At 46.6% G+C, this 19,975-nt stretch overlaps 2 protein-coding genes across 2 annotated transcripts in view; one reads left to right on the plus strand and one right to left on the minus strand.

Moving 5' to 3' along the window:
• Positions 1-19,864, minus strand: part of C11H2orf68 (chromosome 11 C2orf68 homolog) — a 73,829-nt gene extending 53,965 nt beyond the window's left edge. Inside the window, exon 1 of the mRNA XM_086943382.1 lies at positions 19,728-19,864. Within this exon, the coding sequence (XP_086799508.1) occupies positions 19,728-19,834 (107 nt within the window). The 5' untranslated portion in view covers positions 19,835-19,864. The remainder of the gene's footprint in view (positions 1-19,727) is intronic.
• USP39 (ubiquitin specific peptidase 39) overlaps positions 19,815-19,975 on the plus strand; it is a 92,250-nt gene continuing 92,089 nt past the window's right edge. Inside the window, exon 1 of the mRNA XM_086943381.1 lies at positions 19,815-19,945. The gene's annotated coding sequence lies outside the window, so the exon portion shown is untranslated. The remainder of the gene's footprint in view (positions 19,946-19,975) is intronic.

Consider the following 19,975-nt stretch of genomic DNA (forward strand, 5'->3'; position numbering starts at 1 on the left):
GGCTGGAGTATCTGTGCGCACAATAAATAGTCGTAACATAACAGAACATAACATTGCATAATATGACATAACCATCACCACTTACGAAGCATCTAATCAGCTCTCATGCGGTTTATTTCTAGGGCATTCTTTACCGAGAAGGCATGGGTACAATTCCAAAGATGCTGAAGGCCTATTGGCGACCGGCTTATCAGCACTAAATCGTCCGCATATAACAGACTAGGGAGGGTGACTTTTCCTAGCTTGGGCACGTGATTGCGGCATTTGTCAAGTTCTTCCGGTAAGTCCGAAATAAACAGATTGAATAGAACTGGCGCTAATAAGCACCCCTGCTTTAGTCCTTTAGTTGTCCTAATCTGCTTCGAGAGGTGCTGGCCAGTTCCAAGTTTAATTTTAACCCAGGTGTTAGAGTGAAGCAGTATTAGGACATCTAGGAGATGTTTCGGAATGCCCCAATTGAATAGTTTTCCCCAAAGTTTGTTTCGGTCCACATGGTCGAAGGCCGCCGTGTTATCAATAAATGAGAGGAATAGCGGTTGCTTGGTGGTTTTTGCTTCGCCCATCAGTATTGACATGGCCATGATGTTGGTTGTTGTCCCTTGGCCTTTACGGAAGCCTGTTTTCTTGGGAGGGATAATGGCTTTTTCGGACGCCCACTCCGATAGTTCTTCCAGAATGAGACCGCCGAAATATTTTGCTTCTATGTCAAGCAAAGCAATGAGACGGTAGCTATTCGGATTACTCTTGCTCCCATGTTTATATATCGGACTAATGACGGACCCATGCCAGGAGTCCGGAAGGGATAAAGTAAGTCTGGCATCGTTAAAGACCTGACCCAAGGATGCACTCCAAAAGACAAAGTCAGATTTGTACAACATGGAGGGGATTCCATTCGGTCCCGGGGCCCCATTCGGTCTTCCCTTGGTGATTCGCCGCCCGATGTCTGTTGGGGTCTATCCTGTGAGCCCTGTCTCCATGTCCTTTATAGGTCTTCCTTCCCCTTCTAAATGTTCTGGTTGTGGTAAGGTCATACCCTTAAACTCCCCCAATCCACACATGATTGTCCCGCTTTGATTGCTGGGGTTACCATCACGACCAAGCTTTGTGATTTCCATGCAGGGAGACTTTGTTGTCGTATCTCCTATATTGTCATTATTAAAGTGTGACAATAAGTATTTGGTCCATACTTCCTCTGCTATGTGCGAATTTTGCCCCAGATGGTCAGGGTTCTGGATTCTTTTCACCATTTGCCAGAACCTAGAACTGTTTTTTTGCTTTCCTTCGTGGACCAGTTTCCCCCAAAGTTCTTCATTCCTTTGTTTTTGACTTGCCCATTTCAGCCGTTTGAGTTGCTTTTTTGCTTCCCTCAGCACTACTTGCAAACTAGGGTTTCCCTGATCCTTTCGTACCCGCCTCAGAGTTTGGTTAATCAAGCGTTTTTGTGTTTTCATATCCAACCGCATCTGTCTCGTGCTTGAGGGTCCCATCACAAGGCAAGAATTGGTAGGCCTGGTACTACCCAGTTGTTCCCCGATGGTGATGATGAAGTCATGCGTGTAACAAGAGGGAGAGAGAGGACTAGTTAGCTAGTCCGAGTCCCCGAGGGTTTATATGTGATTAAACAAAGAGGACTAGCTTAAGTTGACCAAAGTGTTACAGTACTCAAATCAGTTCTGTCATGGGCACCTTGTTGGTGTATTCATGAAGCCCTCACCCACCAACCTAGTTGGTGGTATGCTTCATCATCGGGCCCACCCAGTGACACCTAGTATGTCCCGGGTGTGCTACGACGCCTGATTACAGCAGAGCTGGTATATTGCTGAGAGTGCAGTTAGGTTGGGTGAGTTGTGATTTAAAACGGCTTGGTGGTGGTCCCGGTACCCGAGGGTAAATTAAATTTTAATAACTGGGCCGTCACCAGCGGTTAAAAGTAGGGCTACAGGACGCGTGAGGGTGGCGAGTTACTGCCCCCTGCGTCCTTCAGATGGTCGACATGTTTCAGCCAGTGCCTTAGAGTATTCTGGCTTTCCTCAGGACCGTTTTCTAAAAAGGCGTGGTGTGATAAAACAGACTTAGTGTTGTGGTACAGACTATGTGATACACTCACTAAGGCGTTTTTCTATATGTGAGAGGGGGATTCCCTTCTCATGCATACGCTTTGGGTTATTAGCCAAGGCTTCCTAACGGAGGACGACGGCGGGACACCAGGTACAAGGCAGGCACTGACCAGAAAGACTGGTCATCCCCTTACCGCTTCCCTCCAGGAAGCCTTGGCTAATAACCCAAAGCGTATGCATGAGAAGGGAATCCCCCTCTCACATATAGAAAAACGCCTTAGTGAGTGTATCACATAGTCTGTACCACAACACTAAGTCTGTTTTATCACACCACACCTTTTTAAAAAACGGTCCTGAGGAAAGCCAGAATACTCTAAGGCACTGGCTGAAACATGTCGACCATCTGAAGGACGCAGGGGGCAGTAACTCGCCACCCTCACGCGTCCTGTAGCCTTACTTTTAACCGCTGGTGACGGCCCAGTTATTAAAATATAATTTACCCTCGGGTACTGGGACCACCACCAAGCAGTTTTAAATCACAACTCACCCAACCTCACTGCACTCTCAGCAATATACCAGCTCCGCTGTAATCAGGCGTCATAGCACACCAGGGACATACTAGGTGTCACTGGGTGGGCCCGATGATGAAGCATGCCACCAACTAGGTTGGTGGGTGAGGGCTTCATGAATACACCAACAAGGTGCCCGTGACAGAACTAATTTGAGTACTGTAACACTTTGGTCAACTTAAGATGATGAAGTCATGCCAGACGTTCGCCAACTTAGATGAGCAATGAATTTGGTGGAAGAGGGTTTTCGCGATTGAATCAATAAGGTCGATGTTGTCAAGATTGCACCGTATCCGTTTTAAGTTTGCACGGACTTCTGTTTCTGGGCCAATGTAGCGTTCTTTTTCCTCTGCCGAATTGGGTTTTATCTCAGCCACCAAGGGCAGGTGGTCGCTGAAATCATTCACGTCTATTTCTGAATGAAGTTATCCAGCTGAACATGTCTAAGGACATGACCATGTAATCCAAATGCGAGGATTGTGTGCTAGAGTGAAACAATCTAAGGTTATGACGGTGAACTACAGGAAGAAAAGGATCCCTTGTTGGTACCTGAACGGAGTAAAGCTCGAACGGGTAGCCACATACAAATACTTTGGCGTCGTGCTGGATTCTAAGAACACGTCTAGGCCTCAGCTCCAGTCCATCCGAGGGAAGGCAATAATGACCCACCTCGCGCTGAAATCACTAAAGACTAAACTCCCTGACCTCACCCATAAACCGTTCCTTGAAATCCTCAGAGCGAAACTTCAACCAACGCTCACCTATGGGAGTGAATCGCTGCATGGGAAGGACGCTGCATTGTTAGACACAGTCATAGCCAATTGTTACAGGGCCATCTTCAATCTTTCCAAATATGCGTCTCCGGCCCAAATTCGTTTAGAATTTGGGGTGGTCAAACAAACACTAGAAAGACGGAGTGCATATGTAACTAACTGGAGCAAGATTTGCGATGCAGACCCTGACTCCTTAAATGCCAGCGTCTGGGAAGAGCTACTTAGATGTCACACTTCACTGCCTAGGGACTACCTATTCGGATCTCTTGATGTGCTAGGCTTATCCGATATTTGGAAAACCGCCATAGACCACCAGTCCTTCAAAAAGTTGGCAAAAAAATCTGCCCGAATAATTTCGGCAATAGAAGATAAGAAAGACCTAGCCAACAGGGCGCATGGATGGATAACGGTGGGAGATCACGGCAAAATACGGCCACAAGCATATCTTAATATCGGGATGAAAATAAAAATCAAAGAAAAGTTCCTGAAATTGCGCCTTGGAGCTATCCCAATATTACCGCACCTGCCGCCATGGGAGAGAACTCACGCCTCGGCCCTATGTCGCCTGTGTAAATCTGGCAAGGAGGACATCATCCATGTGATATGCATTTGCCCGAGACTAATGGACCTGAGGCATAAGCGGTTGCTACCTTTTTTTAGATCACATGCCGTTCGGACCTGTAGGTAGGCAGTTAAACTGTGCTTTTCCTCCAGCGATATTAAACTGAATTGTCAGGTTGTGAAGTTCTTTGATTTAATGAAGGAAAGATTCAAGCACACTTGAAAGACTCATCGGGACTTAATAACAACCTTGAATTGACAATAGTAACTGCTGTATTTTAAATCATTTGTACTGTCATATGGCGTTTTATATTTTTGTAAAGATTTTAATTAATCATATACAAATAAAAAATATTACTTACTTACTTAGCTCTCATGCAACACATCACCACACAGGTCACATTATAAACTTACACTTAACCAACCAGGCACACAAGTGCTGGTTTGACACAAATTTCAATGGCAATGGGCAGCAAGCACTTTGAGGCCAAAACCAGTGTGTAAATACTGGGCAGCATACCCTTAATTACCTTGGTAATATATTTCAAGGTGGGCAATACACATACTAATACTTCCAAATGCCATGTACTTCAAATGGTATAGACCGATGCACGCACATGCGCACACACACGTGAACACCACCCTCCCACAAATACAACACATATTGCTAAACATAATGGGGCCAACCAAGAAAAAGTCTGGTACACTTGATCTCCCATATCGTTAGTTCCCTACAAGGAAGATTGGAGTAATCGATCAATAAAGTTAGATGCAATTAGGAAGTGATAGGATACCAACAAAAATATTTTTCATAAACATCCAATATTTTTTATATCATAGTTCATGGATACTCAAACATTTTCCAAGGAGCCACAAAGTAACAAAGTATGGTCTGTGGTGGGCCGGAGGGCCGCATTGATGCTAGCAGGATGGGAGTAGTGGGGCCCTGGGGGTAGTTAAATGTTGCAGGATGCTGTATTAAATAATTTTCCTTTACTTCAGTTGGCTTTCCTATTTAACATCTTTCTGCACGATAGTGCTCTCTGAAGTAAACAGCATCTTGGTGATGCTTTTAACCCGGGGGGCAGCATCTGAAGGTCAGGAGGGCCGCCCTCCACCCCCCGGCCATAATTTCAGTTTCACGGTCTTAGTCCATATATTTCTTATGGAACACAAAGCAAAAGAATGTGATCAATGGATGTTCACAATGTTTAGTCTTCTCAAATTTCCATCAAATCATCTTCACAGCCATCTGACAAGTGTTTCGCGCTGCTTTTTCCAGGCACCTGATCAGCTTAAATCGGCAGTACACAGCCTTATTTCTGCCAATAACTATATTTTATTAGTGAAATCCACTCAGGTTCTTATTATCTACTTGTAACTCTTAGAAAGCTTTGAGTTTCTTTGCATTAATCTAGATCTAATGTTCATCCACTTGTAACTCCTAAAATGCTTCGAGTTTCCTCTTTGTATTAATCTATCAAGAGACGTTTTAAGACCTGGCCAAAGTGGGCCCTGGCCCACGGCCCCATCCTTTCAGGGGGCTCTGATAGTTCTGGCTCTAATCTCCACACAGTTCTGCCCTGATGACCATGAACGATTTTCGAAACAGATTATTTTATTTACAGGCATTTTGCAGAGAAATGTTGTGTTTATGGATACCATACAACATCCATAAAAAGAGTTCCTTATATATCAAAACATGACCTCCCATATGAGAAATGGCAGCGAGTCTGCTGCTATATTACAAAATTGAAAACACACATCACTATCCCTAAAACTTAAATAGAAACACATTTAGAAATTGGACGAGTGAGCCTATGCACGGTCAGTGACCTGGCCAAAGAGGGCACGAAAAAGCTGAAATTGCATCATAAATTCAAAGCGGTTCCATACAGGGGCCCCCCAAGCCATGTCTGGCCCAGGTCCCCCAACATTTTTAAGATGTCCCTGTAATCTATATCTGTGATTCAAGCAAAGGAACGCCAGTGCTGGTGACTGATTGAAACCGGAAGGCTGGCTCACTGCAAGGCTTTCTTTTGCTTGGTGGAAACCTTTTACCAACGGCACTCAGATATTGATGCATCGGTCTAAGTATCTCAGACAGTTCACCCTATTTAAAGTGGATGGCCCAATCTACTTTTCTTTGTTGCAACTTCAAGGGAAAGACAGGCAGTCCTGAAGTATAAATGACAAAGAAATGACCCAGACAAGCTGGGAGACAACCCCACATGTGCAAGGAAGATTTGCATGGGGTTCTCTGCTTCCCTATTTGAGATCTTTAAACATGAAGTGCTGTACTACTCAGGAATAGAAAAATACACAGGACCAAAGCCAATCTGCCCAAACAACGGAACCTGGGTATACTGCAAAGATAGAACATATAGTTCCGTGGGTCTCAATTAAGGTAACCGATGAGGTTGAAGTACATGTGAAACTTAATCATAAATCAAATGTATTGTTCTCCAACGAGGTGCATGAGCACAAATCAGTAAGTTCAGACGGTGCAGTGCTCAGAGGTTCATTAGTGAAATAACATGTCCCTATAATCAAGTATTCAATCCAGTATAAAAATTGATAGACAAATCAAAACAAATTTAATCTTAGACAATCCCCACCTCAGTGTCAACGTTTAGACCCAAAAGCTAATTAAAGTTGGCCTCCTCAGGACAACATTCCATCTGACAAAGCACCTAGGAAAATGAATTGAAGGAACATATATTAACCTCATTGGTATTTAACTTATTTAAAGTGTGTACCTACGTCAAAGTGTACGTATCTCCAAAATGTATTTATCTGTACCTGTAGAGGTCTCGGCCCAGTTCTGCAATGCACTCTGCTGTAATAAGTAACTACAGCTGTATCAATATAGGTAAATGTATATTCATATAGATCAATGCATTTAGATTCCCAAAAATTACTTATGTCATGTGCTAGTCACATCATCTTTTGAATCAATTTGATAACTTCATCAAGGTCTCCGAAGGTATATCAGGTAACTGCACTAAAGTGTATCCAGATATCCATACAATACATTATTAGTTTTGTACCAAAAAGTTACCATTACAAGCCCATGCCACTACTGTGCCTTGCCGTGTGCACTACACCAATATAAGGACAGTCCAATTCATTATTTCGTTATATAAAATTAATGTTATTTGAATCGATCTAGTAACCACTCACCTCTTGAAATATCCAGATCACCGAATTGACATTTACAATGCACATCGAAACTTATTAAATTGTGAATATTTTTCTATTTGTCTCTTTTGACCTAGGTCGTTTACAGTACAGTGCAATTATCTTTGCACACCCTTTATTTCCCTAACCTGGGATTAGGATTAATCAGACTAGGAATTATCACATTCCCGCTCGTCCAATATTTTTATTCTAAGGCGCTAATCATAATTTTTAATATGGTAAGTATCGGTCTCTATAATGACACCCATCAATATAGTTGCCCCTTGGAATTCAGGGATCTTTAACCCTTTTATTTTATTCAATTTATAAATCTTGGAGGACGGAAGCATCCTTTATATCTTTAATTGATGACTTATCTATCTACATAGACATTAGAGTAAAGATCCGTTTGGTAGGTATTACTGTAGGTTTGATTTGCTAAAGAACTGGGATTTTGGCTCCCCCCACTGTTTGGTTTTGTCATTGTTGTAGTCTATGATATTTCACAATTCTGGGTCCTTTCTATCCTTCTTGGATGGCATGATTTACCCTTTCTATCTTACTATAAATAATTTCTCTGCTCTTCAGCTTTCACCATGTAGCTTGCTACCCTTTCGGTTTCCGCATGTACAGATTAGTCAATAATACTTGAATATGAAGATGTTAAACTTCGTCAAACATCAGAAAGGTAAACAATAAACCATGCTTGTTTTTTATGTTCAGAGAATTATTGTAAATAGCCTGTGTTTTGTTAATTGTTGTCGTCTGATGTCCGTGTATATATCTTTATGAGTGTATTTATGTTTGTTGAATCTACAGCCCTGAAGAAGTCCTTCTGATAAGGACGAAGCGCGTCAGCTGTGTCTCAATCACCTTGACTATGTTTTAAAGACTTCATTGAATAAACAAAGACATTTGGAAGAATATTTTGTGGACATGTATTCTATATAATTCTTTGTCCAATTTGTTATGTGGTGCACCTGTGCTAATGTGTAAAAATAAGGACAGTCCTGCGTCTGCTCATATGAAGAATCTAAATTGGACGCAGCGGTTTTACTCAACCTGCTTAAATATATCAAAAAGACTAGACTGACGACCTTCACAGCCATATTGTAACTCCAGCATCTAATCCTCATCTGGCCTTGTGTAATCGCATTAATGTAGCAAAAAAAACTAGGACTGCTGACCACGCCAGTCATCTGGATCCCTCGAATTCTAATTTGGCCGAAACAATCACATAAATATACCAAATCTGTAGGTAATGGCCGGCGAAGGAGTGAGAAGAGACTCTGTCTCCGCTCCCTTGACAGCGTTTCAAGCCATTTTCCTTAGCATCGTGGCCAGAATCCGCTATCCTACTGGAGTCTCAACCCCCCCGCTGCCTCTCGTTGCCTGATGGCACTTCCCCTGCTGCCTTCGACCAAGGTCTCCCTGGCCTGCTCTGACCTTCTTTCAGCCTGCTGAGACGTCGCTCGCTGCGCCCGGGTTGGTCTGGTGGGGACTGCACCGCAGGCTGCCCCTTGATTCAGACGGGCGGCCCACTTTTGTCGACCTCATTATCTTGCATCCTACCTGGTGTGGAAGTGTACGGCTGGGGCCTAGCACTGGCTTCAGCTGAGATGCAGCAAACGGGGGCCTACTGAGGATGCCACGTCTGAACACCACGGGACTTCTGACTCCCTCCCCTGCTGCTGGAGCTCAGCGCCTCACTGCAGGGGTGGGTGCCAGCTCTGGAATCGCACAGCGGGCCTAGAAAGGGTCCTGCCCATTCACTCAGTGCCTCGCCGCATCACCAGTTTGAGACCTCCTATCCTGATTCTCCTGTGTCCACTGCCTACCTTACTCTGAGCCCGGATTCCGACCCTGCTGGGCACCACTATCCTACACCAGGCATTACCCTCCCCTACTGGCGATTGGCCCTGGGGGCAGCTGGGGGAGCCCACTCGGGATTGGTGGCAACCTCCCTCACCCCTGGTAAGCCTGGCGGGCTGAATTCCAGTGTGACATCGCACAGCTTAGCTTCTCTCATCCCAGGCATCGCCCTCTACCTCCTCAGGGACACACTCGGAGACACTCAGGGACCCTTGATCTTACACTGCCCCATCCCATACGTTTTTATGTTGAGGCACACCTGGCCTGAAAACTCTTTCAATAGCCATTCTCTGGCTCTATCAACCATCACATATGTCCCCTGGATCTTCCTCCGTTCAAACTCTCCAGCAATAGGGACGTCTGATCTCCTCCTCCTCCTCTTTGCTATCTCCTGCATTGTGGGCCTCACAGCCGGGCTGCTAGGCAGGGACGGGCTGCCCTTGCCACAGTGACTGGTCTCTAACTATCCATCAGCATACACTTGGAGTCCCTCTGGACTGCCTGATGAGCTCAGAGGCTTTACTCTTTGCCTCCATACCACATCATCCTGGCTCTCTCGGCGCCTGGCTGAAACAAGTTCACTTTGGGACCTATACCATTGGTGGCGTTTTCCACAAACGGATCACCACTTACTTCCTCACCCACCATTTATTGAGCACGGTGATACCCTCTTGCCATGCCGCTAGGCAAGCCTATCAAGGAGACCTCTGCCAACCTTTCTAAAGACAATCATGTCACCTCCTTGAGGCAAAAAGCACCCTCTTTGACCACAGGCTCCACAGATCCTTCCCCAGCGGTTGCACTCAGAAATCCTTCCACTGGCCCACTCACCCAGGCCTACACGAATAACTTCTAGCAAGAAATTAGATCTGAAATTGGTTCCTTCAAGTCATAGTTCAAAACCAGCCTCCATGAACTTAAATGCGATGTCACAGAGATAGGCAGGCGCGTTGACGACTTTGAGTGTACGGTAGATACTTGCTCAGAAGGCCAGGAAAACCTATGATGGAGATTGGCTACTTTAGGAGGAGCAACAAATTGACGTCAACTGAAGCAAGAAGATTAGGAAAATTGAAGAAGGAACAACCTTCGTATGAGTGGAATCCCCAGAGGGACGCAAGGATCGAACATTATGACGTTCATGGATGATCCGAGGGGACGATAATGCCTCCCACCTCAGCCCTGGACACAGCACACCGTATGACTTCGGCCCCAGGACGCCCAGACTTTATACCGGACATTTTCACACAAGTACACTTTTTCACTGAAAAAGAAGCGATCCTGCAAGCCTTGCGGCGTAAAGTAGACCTGGTCTGTAGGGGCCACTCCATTCAGATATTCCAAGATCTCACTCCTGCAACTGTACAACGGCGCAGAGACCTTAAACCGGTCACGGAAACGTTACGCAAACTTATTGCCAAGTACCAATAGGGCCACCTTTCGCGCTTATCTTCCAATGGGAGGGCAGACGCCACATGGTTCGCTCAACTATGGGAGGCTAAGAATATTGTGAACATACAATTTTACACTGATGAGACCAACCAGTCTTCACCACAAACATCAAATTGCAAGACCCTGCGCCCGGAATAGTCCATAGTGAAAATGTCTTGGCTTACACTACGCAAAAGGAGCAGATTTCCTTCAAAAACATGCAAGATATTATCCAACATCTCCGCTTCTAGGATGGCGCATCCTCACGCGTCCATTCCACCTCATCCTCTGACTAACATATAAAACTTACACATAAGACTTGATGCATTTAAATGGGCCTCAACCCAACTTCTTTAAAATTCTATCCTATGGGGTGATAGTGCAGGTGCCCCTTGACCCTACCCTATGTTACAATGCTGTAACAGAGGGACGTCCCCCACAGGAACTACTGCCTCTACCCCTCGGAACACTGACTACTGCTAAAACGGATAATAGAGGCACCATGTTGGGCCTGGCCTGTGGCCCACCCTCCGGGTGCTCCTGGGCCTGTGGTGGGGTTGACTCCTGCCCTTTGTTTGCTGCAGAAGTGGGGACTCCACAGATTGGCCTGCTGTCTCCTTGACGCACTACTTGATTCGTCTCTTTGGAGAGCGACTTTTCCAGAATGGCCCGTGCACTGTCACGTAGGTCATTCCAGTAAATGAATGGAGTTACCTGGCCGGGTGGCCTGTTATTGTCTTTCTTTCTTTATTATTATACAGTTAATAAAAACCGTAATTTACAAACATAGCAATGCATGTTAGAATAAAATTTTCAAATGTATAAAATCATGATCAAATTCCTAATGCTAAATGTTTATGCAGTGCGGTTAAAATAATATTAACGAACTTCCAAGCTCTTGCTAGGACCTGGGCTGAATTGTTGCTAAAACACAAAGTCGATGCTTCCCTACATTGTCTCAGTGATTGTACCCGAAAGACAGGGATCAGTAAGCGGCGTCGATCGGTAGCAAAGAATGGGCAGCAGCAAATCAGGTGGAGCCAGGGCTCATGTATTTAATTGCAAAACCTGCAAATGGGCTGCTCATTCCACCAAGCCCAATGTGGGTTAAAGTCAAAGATTGGTAGGGCTAGCAGCCTCATGTGTAATATTTTGTTGCGAGTCTGGGGGTTGAGGGAGTAGTTAAAGTATAGTTGAGGTTTCCCCTTGATATATGATTCTTTCAAGGCGGTAAAAAGTTCGTTTTTAGATAGCCCGGCAACGTCAGTCTGAAATGAAACTAAAATGGTTTGTTTTGTTATTGTTTTTTTCCACGTTGACTGAGGGATAGTTGGGTTAGTGAGAGAGGTTGGTTCGATCTTTAATGTGGAGATAGCGAGGTGCAACTGTTTATGCCAAAGGGAGTGTTCGTCCTTAAACGCAGCTTGTAGTTGCTCTTTCATAGACTTTCCTGGTGCTCGTAAGGTGTGTAGGTAGTATTTGATTAGGTCTCCCAGGCAGTAGAGGTTTGCTCGTGTCAGGCCCAGCTCGAGTCTCCTCCTCGCGTGCTGCGGAACGGAGAAGAGTTTCTTATAAGCTTTGATTTGTAGGTTTTCCAGAAATACGTCCATTTTCCCGGGAAAGGCCAAGTGGCCGTAGGTCACTGCAGGTAGTAGTTTGGCCCGTAGCACCCTTAGGATTGGTTCGGCTGAAGGGCTGTGCAAATGACGATTCAAACGCCTCAGGCTGTGAATAATCCCCATACCCTTAGGCCTTAAGTATCTAAGGTGTGCTGCTTGGTTTGCCCTAGCATTGAACCAAACTCCTAAGTAGTTGTAGCTGGTACAGGTCGCCATTTGTGAGCCCCCTGCTCTCCAGGTAAGATTTTTCTTTTTGTAGCTCCCAAAAATCAAAATTTTGGTTTTGAATTTGTTTATCACAAGAGCAGTGAGCGATCTTTGCAATCCTATTTTCGTTTGGTCCATGATGATGATGTCGTCGGCATATTGCATTGTCTGTAGGCGCAGCCCGCTCAGTTTTGGGGCAGCCAGGGCTGCGTCTGCCAGTTCCTTTGGTAGATCAGCGGTGTAAAGGTTGAATAGTAGCGGGGCAAGTACACAGCCTTGTTTTAGGCCGTTTTCGGTTGCAATTTTTTTGGATAATGTTTGTGCGCTAGTGTTAATCCTGACCCAGGTATTGTGGTGCAAGGTTATCAAGGCTGAGAGAAGAGGAGGTGGTATTCCCCAGGAATTTAGTTTGTTCCACAGCGTCCCTCGGTTGACTCTGTCGAAGGCTGCGCTGTAGTCCACGAAGCAGCAGAATAAAGGTAGCATGTCAGCCAGGGTAGCTTTCCGCGACAAGTAGGACAGTGCTATTATGTTGTCCATCGTGGAGCAGCCTGCTCTAAAGCCTGACTGGGAGTGAGGCAGGATGTTATTTTTGCAGGCCCAGTTTTCCAGTTCCGCCAGAAAAAACTTGGGCGTATGCTTTGGCTTCAATGTCCAGCAAGGCTATTAGTCTGTGATTGGCCGGATTTGAGAAGTTGCCCTTTTTGTGGATTGGATGTAGAATTGAGCCCTGCCAGGAAGGTGGAATTTTGGCTGTGAGAAAAGCATGTGCAAAAAGGGGTGAAAGAAGTTCTACCCAAAACTGCCGGAATTTTTTGAAGACTGCTGCAGGTATTCCGTTTGGCCCTGGTGCTCCATGCGGCTGATGATCTTACTTACTACGTTTTCAGGTAGGGCCAGACCAGTGGTATTTCCGTTGAGTGGGGCTAGAGGCGTAGGGGTGGATGAGCTCTCCCGTGCCCCGCCATTATAAAGTTGATTAATGTGCTCCACCCATATGTTTTCAGGAACTCCGTTTTCTCCGGTGTGGCCGTTGTTATTGAGCTGGTTGATATACCTCCAGAATTGGGCCGGATTTCTTTCCTTTAAGAGGAAGAACATTTTTAGCCAGGCTTCCTCTATACGTTTGTTCCGTTGGGCCCATGCGCGTTTCTTGCGGGCTGCTCTGTGTAGCCCTTTTGTGGTTTGCTGGGCAGCTCTTACTGCTTTTTTCCTACTATTTAGGCCGTTTTGCCACTTACGTTTGTTTTCAGATGTTTCCTCATTGGAGGGTTGGTTGAGAGCCTTTGTCATCCGTTTTTTTTTTTTAACGGCGGATGAGCCCCCCAGAGCCTGATGCAAGTCGCTAAGAAGAGTGGGCCGGTGATTTAGAATGGCTTCTGGGCCGATAGCGCTTTTTAGTTGAGCGTTTTCATTACCCAATCGGCCAGTTTTGAGTCTAAGTTGATGGACCATTTAATCCTGCGTAAAAATTGCATTTTCCCCGCCTGTGGGTTCACCTATTGGCGTGAATGTGCAGGATGCGGTGAGGGAAAGACTGAAGGAAGCTCTTAAAGGCCTATGGTCGCTATCGGTTCGATGATCGATGTTAAAATCAGTTAGGTGGTGGGCAAGCGTGTTTCCGATGAACAGATAGTCAATAGTGGAGATGTTTCTATAAGTTGGAGGGGGTGCCCATGTGTTGTCATTTGCTTTTCTTAGGTTGGAAGCAGATGATATAGCGCTGGCTTTATATAGAGCTTGTAGGTGCGCAACCTCTTTGGCGGGATTGTTTTCATTTGCAAATTTATTAAGCAATCTGTTGTTGAAGTCCCCGGCTATGAGAGGGTTGTGGTTGGGGTTTTTAATGAGAAAATCTACGATTGTGGCGGCCAGGGCGTCCAGAGCTTGGTTTCTCGGGTGTAGGGCAGGATTGACATAGCAGTTGAAGAGAAGCAAATGGAGCGAATTGTTATAGTTTTTTAGTCCGTTAATGCAAACTACTTGTGTTCCAGATGAATCAGATCCTATCATAGTTGCTTCCAGTCTGCAAGAGTGTTTGATGTAAACCGAGAGTCCGCCCATTGGCCGCCCAAAGATGTTCCGTCTCGTGGCTGGGACATGGAATTCGTAGTATCCGGGAAAGGCGGTGGTGGTGGTTGCCCATGTTTCCTGAAGGCAGATTAGGTCGCCACTTTGAAGGTACTCTACAGCCGGGATGTTCTTAATCATTTTCTGGAGCCCGGCCACATTCCAGGATATGATTGTAAGGCCATTAGTTTGATTGTTCCAAGTGTAATCTGTTTTGTCTTTGAAGGAGTCAAAGATACCGCTGAGCTGACTGTCAACCGTTTTCAGCCTGGTGTCCTAGTTGGTAGTTGACGGCCTGGGAGCTGGAAAGGACCCTTCTCTGGTTACTTGAGCAAGTGATCCTCAGATGTTCTTGCTGATGAGGAATATTGGCCAGATAGTGTCCGGGGCCCGGGTCTTCTCCGCACTTTAGGATGGAATAAGTGTTTTTGGAATTTTCAGCTAGGACATGAGGGTATCTATCTTGAGGTTGGGGCCTGATCTCTATGCCCCAGTCTGCAAATTGATTTGCATCACGTAGCATTGCTGTCAGGTGTATCTGTTGATTTAGCCCCACCACTGTTGACTCTTCGTGGGAATCGCCTGGCAGACTTAAAAATTTCACCCAGGCGATGTCAGCAGATCGTATATGGTTCAGAGATGGGATGTGGTTAAGCAGATGCAAAATATTTCCTCTGATCAAGACGTCGTAGTTGCCTTTATCGTGGTATCTTGGAGTGAGTACGGCAGACACCTCTTCTGGTTTTAGGCGTCTGCTGATCCTTGGAATGCCCGATGTAGCTTGGTTGTCAGGCGCAGGTGTTGGTCTGTGTATTAAGAGAGTACTGATAGCCGTGGGTCCGAGAGGGGATGTTGCCGTCTGTTGGTTCTCCATATTTGTATTATGTGTAATAATTGAGGATGGTTGCTCAATGACCTCCGGATGAGGCCTTAGGAGAGTAGTTGATGTTGGTGGTCCGGGAGCAGGGCTTTTCCCTGCGCCTATAACTACTACGGGTTCAGGACCTATAGGCGTAGAACAGACCTCGCCTTTTGGTTTATTGCGGGAGCGAATCAGGGAGGCGGTGAGAGGAGGCGCCTCCCTGGTTGGATCTTCAGCAGGACTCTTGATCTTTATTGATTTTAGTTGTAAGTTAATTGGTGCCACTTCTTCGTCTTTCCTACTTAATGTTTTTTTCATGAAGATTGGGAACAGTTTAGCTGAGCTGGTGATTGGGTTAGTTGTATGTGAGCGGGTGGCAAAAGATGCTACTCTGTTTTTAGATTTTTCCCTCTTTTGTGCTTTCTTTAGCTTTTTCTTTGCTTTCCTAGAAAGTGGGGCTGCCTTTTGGTTGAGTACTAAGGCTACTTCAAGTTCTTCTATTGTTTGACAGCTATTCGATGGATGTGATGCAGTGGGTGTAGTCTGCGTTGAGAGTGTTGGGCTAGGAACGGCAAACGGGATCAGCTGCGGATTTTTTGTTGGAATTCCTAAACGGAGGCCAGCCATTGGAGAGAGGCGTCACTCCAAAGAAGCCCAGTCTCTTTCGGATTCGGGGGCGTGTTGGCTCTTTTCTTTCCACTTTGTAGCCCCGCCCCTTTTGGGGACGGCCAAACACGCCCCCGAATCCGAAAATTTCGGTCCCTTGCGCCCCCCATTTTGCTGCTCAAGCAGCGTCTAGCAGGACGAGGTAAGCCTCTGCCCCTCTGTTTGTGCCGAAGCTGATTTGGAGAAGTCAGTGTCAAGTAGTTGATGCGGGACTCCTGGGGCAGATCCTGTGGTGGTGTGAAAAGCCAAGTCGGGGCCCGACCGCAGTGTGCTGGGACTGTTGGTAATAGCTGTGTTATGGTGAAAGAATGATTGGCTGTTAGTCTCCATTTGGCAGAGGCCCTGAGTAGTTATTGGTGGAGGAGAAGAATCGTCCCAGACACTTGGGCTGTTTCCTAAGTGGTTCTCCTGTCATTTTCTGATAGGTTGTTTAGAGACCTCTGAAGCAGGTAGTTCGTTATGAGGCCTGAGTTGGTGGATTTTTGGTTGTTCAATACCTTAGAGGCCCCAGGAAGAGAGCCTGGGTTTGGGACATTTGTACGATGTATACTTGGACTGTTCATTGTAGGTCCTACTAAAGCTTCGCCGCTGTGGGCCTTTGCGGCTGATTTTGATCTTGTAACTGGGATCAGTGTTGACATCTTATTGTGGATGGAGCTTCATTGGTGGTTGGTTGAGCCTGCGGTGGTGGGGGAGGCTTTAGGTGGCCTTGAGTCGTGGGCTCACAGGAGTAGGGGTCCAGTTCGGGTTCACTTGTTGTGCCCCAGTGCTCCTGCTGCTGCTGCTGCTTGCTCTCATGCTCCTGTTGCTCCTCAGCTTACTCCTCCCACCGCGCTGGAAGCGAACTCGCGGCTCCTGCCGCACTGAAAGACAGTTTGTAGCTCCCGCTGCGCTGTGGGTCGGCACCCAGATCTCCGCCGTGCGCTACCGTGCTCAGGCGTGTCAGGTGTGCTGTGGGGCGGGTCTCCGCCACTCTGTGGGACAAGTTGCAGCTCTCCACCACGCTGTGAGGTGACTCGGGGCTCTCTGCGGCTCTCCGCCGCACTCAGTCGTGCCTGGGGGTTTTGCACGTTAAAGGAGTTTGCGGCTCCTTGAGGGGATTGTAAGGCCCGGCCGTGGCGGAGCTCACAGGGGAGCGCTCCACCGCCAGCTGCGGCGCCGCTGACTTCTGGCGTTCAGGTTAGTCGGAGGGCCGGTAGGGGTGGATTCAGTGGGGGTAGAGGTGTGTGTTCAAGCCGCTGGTGCCGTTGATGCCACTTGCGGCTCAGACTGCCCCCCCGAGACCCCCGCCTCACATCTCTCCACTCTCGCGGCGTAGCTGCTCCCTCCTTGCGGCTCCTCGCAGGTAGTAGCTTGCTCACGCCTCGCCACGCCTCTGACTCTCGCTGATCGCGGCTCGTTCTGCTGCAGCTGCTGCCACCACCACCTGCCGTTTGCCGTTACCAGGCTATGTCCCACGGGGGAGGGAGGAGGGGCGGAATAATTGCCAGCTGTGTCCGCCGGGGCCCCCGTGCTGCGGTGTGCCTTGGTGTCGGTTTACGCTGCTCTCTCCACTCCTCAGCACGCACCTCGCTTCGAATCTGGGTCGTCTCGACTGCGTCTCAACAGCACCCCCTACCACTTCCTACTTCCTTCCTGCCTGTTATTGTTTTTACTGTTCTTTTTCTTTCTGAATGGTCACGGATGCTACTATGCACCTTTTGATGGTTATTCTCATTCCCATTTCACTCATTGAGCTGGCACTCCCTGTTCCCCAATAACCTCGCTGCCTGTCTCATTCCTCTGCAGGGATCCACGAAGGCCATCCCTGTACACCCGGGGGATGTCCCCCCCCTTCTGCAATGCCCCTCATTGGATGCGCTCCCAGACCTCGCCAATGGCTGATATCTCACACATTAAAGTCCGGTCTCTCAACGCCCGGGGATTGATCACTCCTAACAAGAGACGCCAGGTATGGCGCTATCTCCCCCTACAAGATCCACACATCATCTTTTTTCCGGAACCCCCCCCACCCCTTAAATTTGAAAGAGCTGAGCATACAGAGTTACAATACATGATACGATCTCGGCGGAGGACTGTCCCTTCATGATGACCACCATTTCCCCCACACTTAGAAGGACATCCACGTGCCTCATAGATTGTCTTTTCTTGCTGTGAGCACCAATCAACTCCTTCTTGCCACAGCTGAATCAAGGGGGGTTTAGGGGATAGGTAGGTCACTTGCAGGTATTTCACCTGGACCATATGTGTGCATGAGGATATTACCAATTCCCTAGGGGCCAGGCATGCCTCTCTCCAATCACGGTTATCAAGCTCGCCCACTCACCTCTACCGAAGGGAATCAAAGCCATCAGGGTTAAAACAGCTTGTGGTCCACAAGAACATACATTAGTTAAAACTGTTCGATTTGTGCATTTTTTTTTTATAGTTTTTTAAAAACTTAAACAAATTTCAGCAAACAAATTCATTAGGGGGAGACTTACACACCGTAATTAAATGTTGAGCTAAAATAGCATTGTGTCTTAAGCGGATTGGCTTAATGAATCATCACCGAGCCTCTATCAAAATCAGGTTAGGACAAATTAGTAATACGTGAGAGAGATCGTGTGATCGCCATTGCACAAGTCACATTTACCTGGAGCGTTTTCGGGGGAGATCCATCTGGCAGAATATGCTTTTAGAGGGAGAATTTCACTTATTTGTGACATTTGCTCAATATGGAAGGGTAAGAAGATGACAACAATGACCCTGAGCAGTTGGATTAAATCGATCACCTAGCTGACTGTACAGGACAGTTCAGGAAGAGCCACAAGATAAACTACTTCCTGGGTGAAATTGCATGCAGTATCAATTCAGGAGACTCATAGGGTGGCAACTCAGTCGTCGGTACATACCTATGCTAGACACCATCACCTAAATATGGTCTCAGCCTTTAAGTTAAATCTGGTGACAGGTTGTCTGAATTCTGCATTTTGATTGGTGAAATTTGTACAATTTATTTCGTTTCTTTATATGCATTAGACTTGTTGCATATTTAAGATTCTGGAATATACTTTGTTTTGTTAGTCAAAGGAAATCACCTTTAGTATATCTCATTAGTAATGACTAGGACGAGGGTTGAAAGGTTGACTCCCCGGTTACTTACCTTTAATCTTCATTACTCTTAGTCTATCTTGTCATCGTCATAGCCAGAGGCCGGAGTGCCAGACCCCTTTATGTCACTTTTGTAGGTGGAGCCTCACAACATCCGGTAAGCATGAAAGGGGCTGTGCTCCTCAAACACGACGTAACATGTCCTGTCAGCTCAGATCCTGACAGCAACTGACAGCTGCCGTTGGAATCTTCACCCATCGTTGCATACACGCGCCAGTCATTGTTTAAAACATAACATATTACGTCACACTATAACTTTACATCACACTACATGCACACAGGATGTATGGGTAAGGACGGATTTTAGGATCCTCGTGCTTTTTTTTCCCTGTCATCAGGTGAATCAATAACCTTATTAGTACTGATTGTGACGAGGACCAAATGGACAAAGGGAAATGAAGATTATCAATAATAACCGGCAACACCAGACATGTATGTTCCATGTATTTTAGGAACGATTCTCAGCGTAACATAAACTGAAGCCTAATATTACTATAGAGACTGATGAAACAACCGGGTGTGACATTTGCGCCTATAACCAAGTTCCACTTTTTGTTATCATGCTTTTAAGCCTTAAAAATAAATTCCTTGTGACATCAAAATATCATTTATTTCCCGCCCCTTTGCCCAAGGAGTACCATCTATTGTGACGTCACACAAATGGGCTTGTTTAACATCCAACCAATCACCCCTGTCTCGCAACGCACCTGGCTAGCTGGTTTCGTTGGATGTGCCTCACGAAGCCGTGGCTCATGTCCAGCCTGCCCCCGGGGCCAGTCTTTCCCAATCCGCCAGGCTCCTCCCCCTCTTCCATGATCCGCCCTTGTCAACCGTGGCAGAAGTTCACGCGCAGCCCAACGGTCCCCAACCCCGCGTGCAGTTTCTCTGAAGAAGCAGGGCTGTGCGGGGGCGGAACGTCTGCATGGTGAGTGGCAGGCTGGCAGCTCAAACTGTA

This window comes from Lissotriton vulgaris, chromosome 11 (genome assembly GCF_964263255.1).
Source record: "Lissotriton vulgaris chromosome 11, aLisVul1.2, whole genome shotgun sequence".
NCBI lineage: Eukaryota > Metazoa > Chordata > Amphibia > Caudata > Salamandridae > Lissotriton > Lissotriton vulgaris.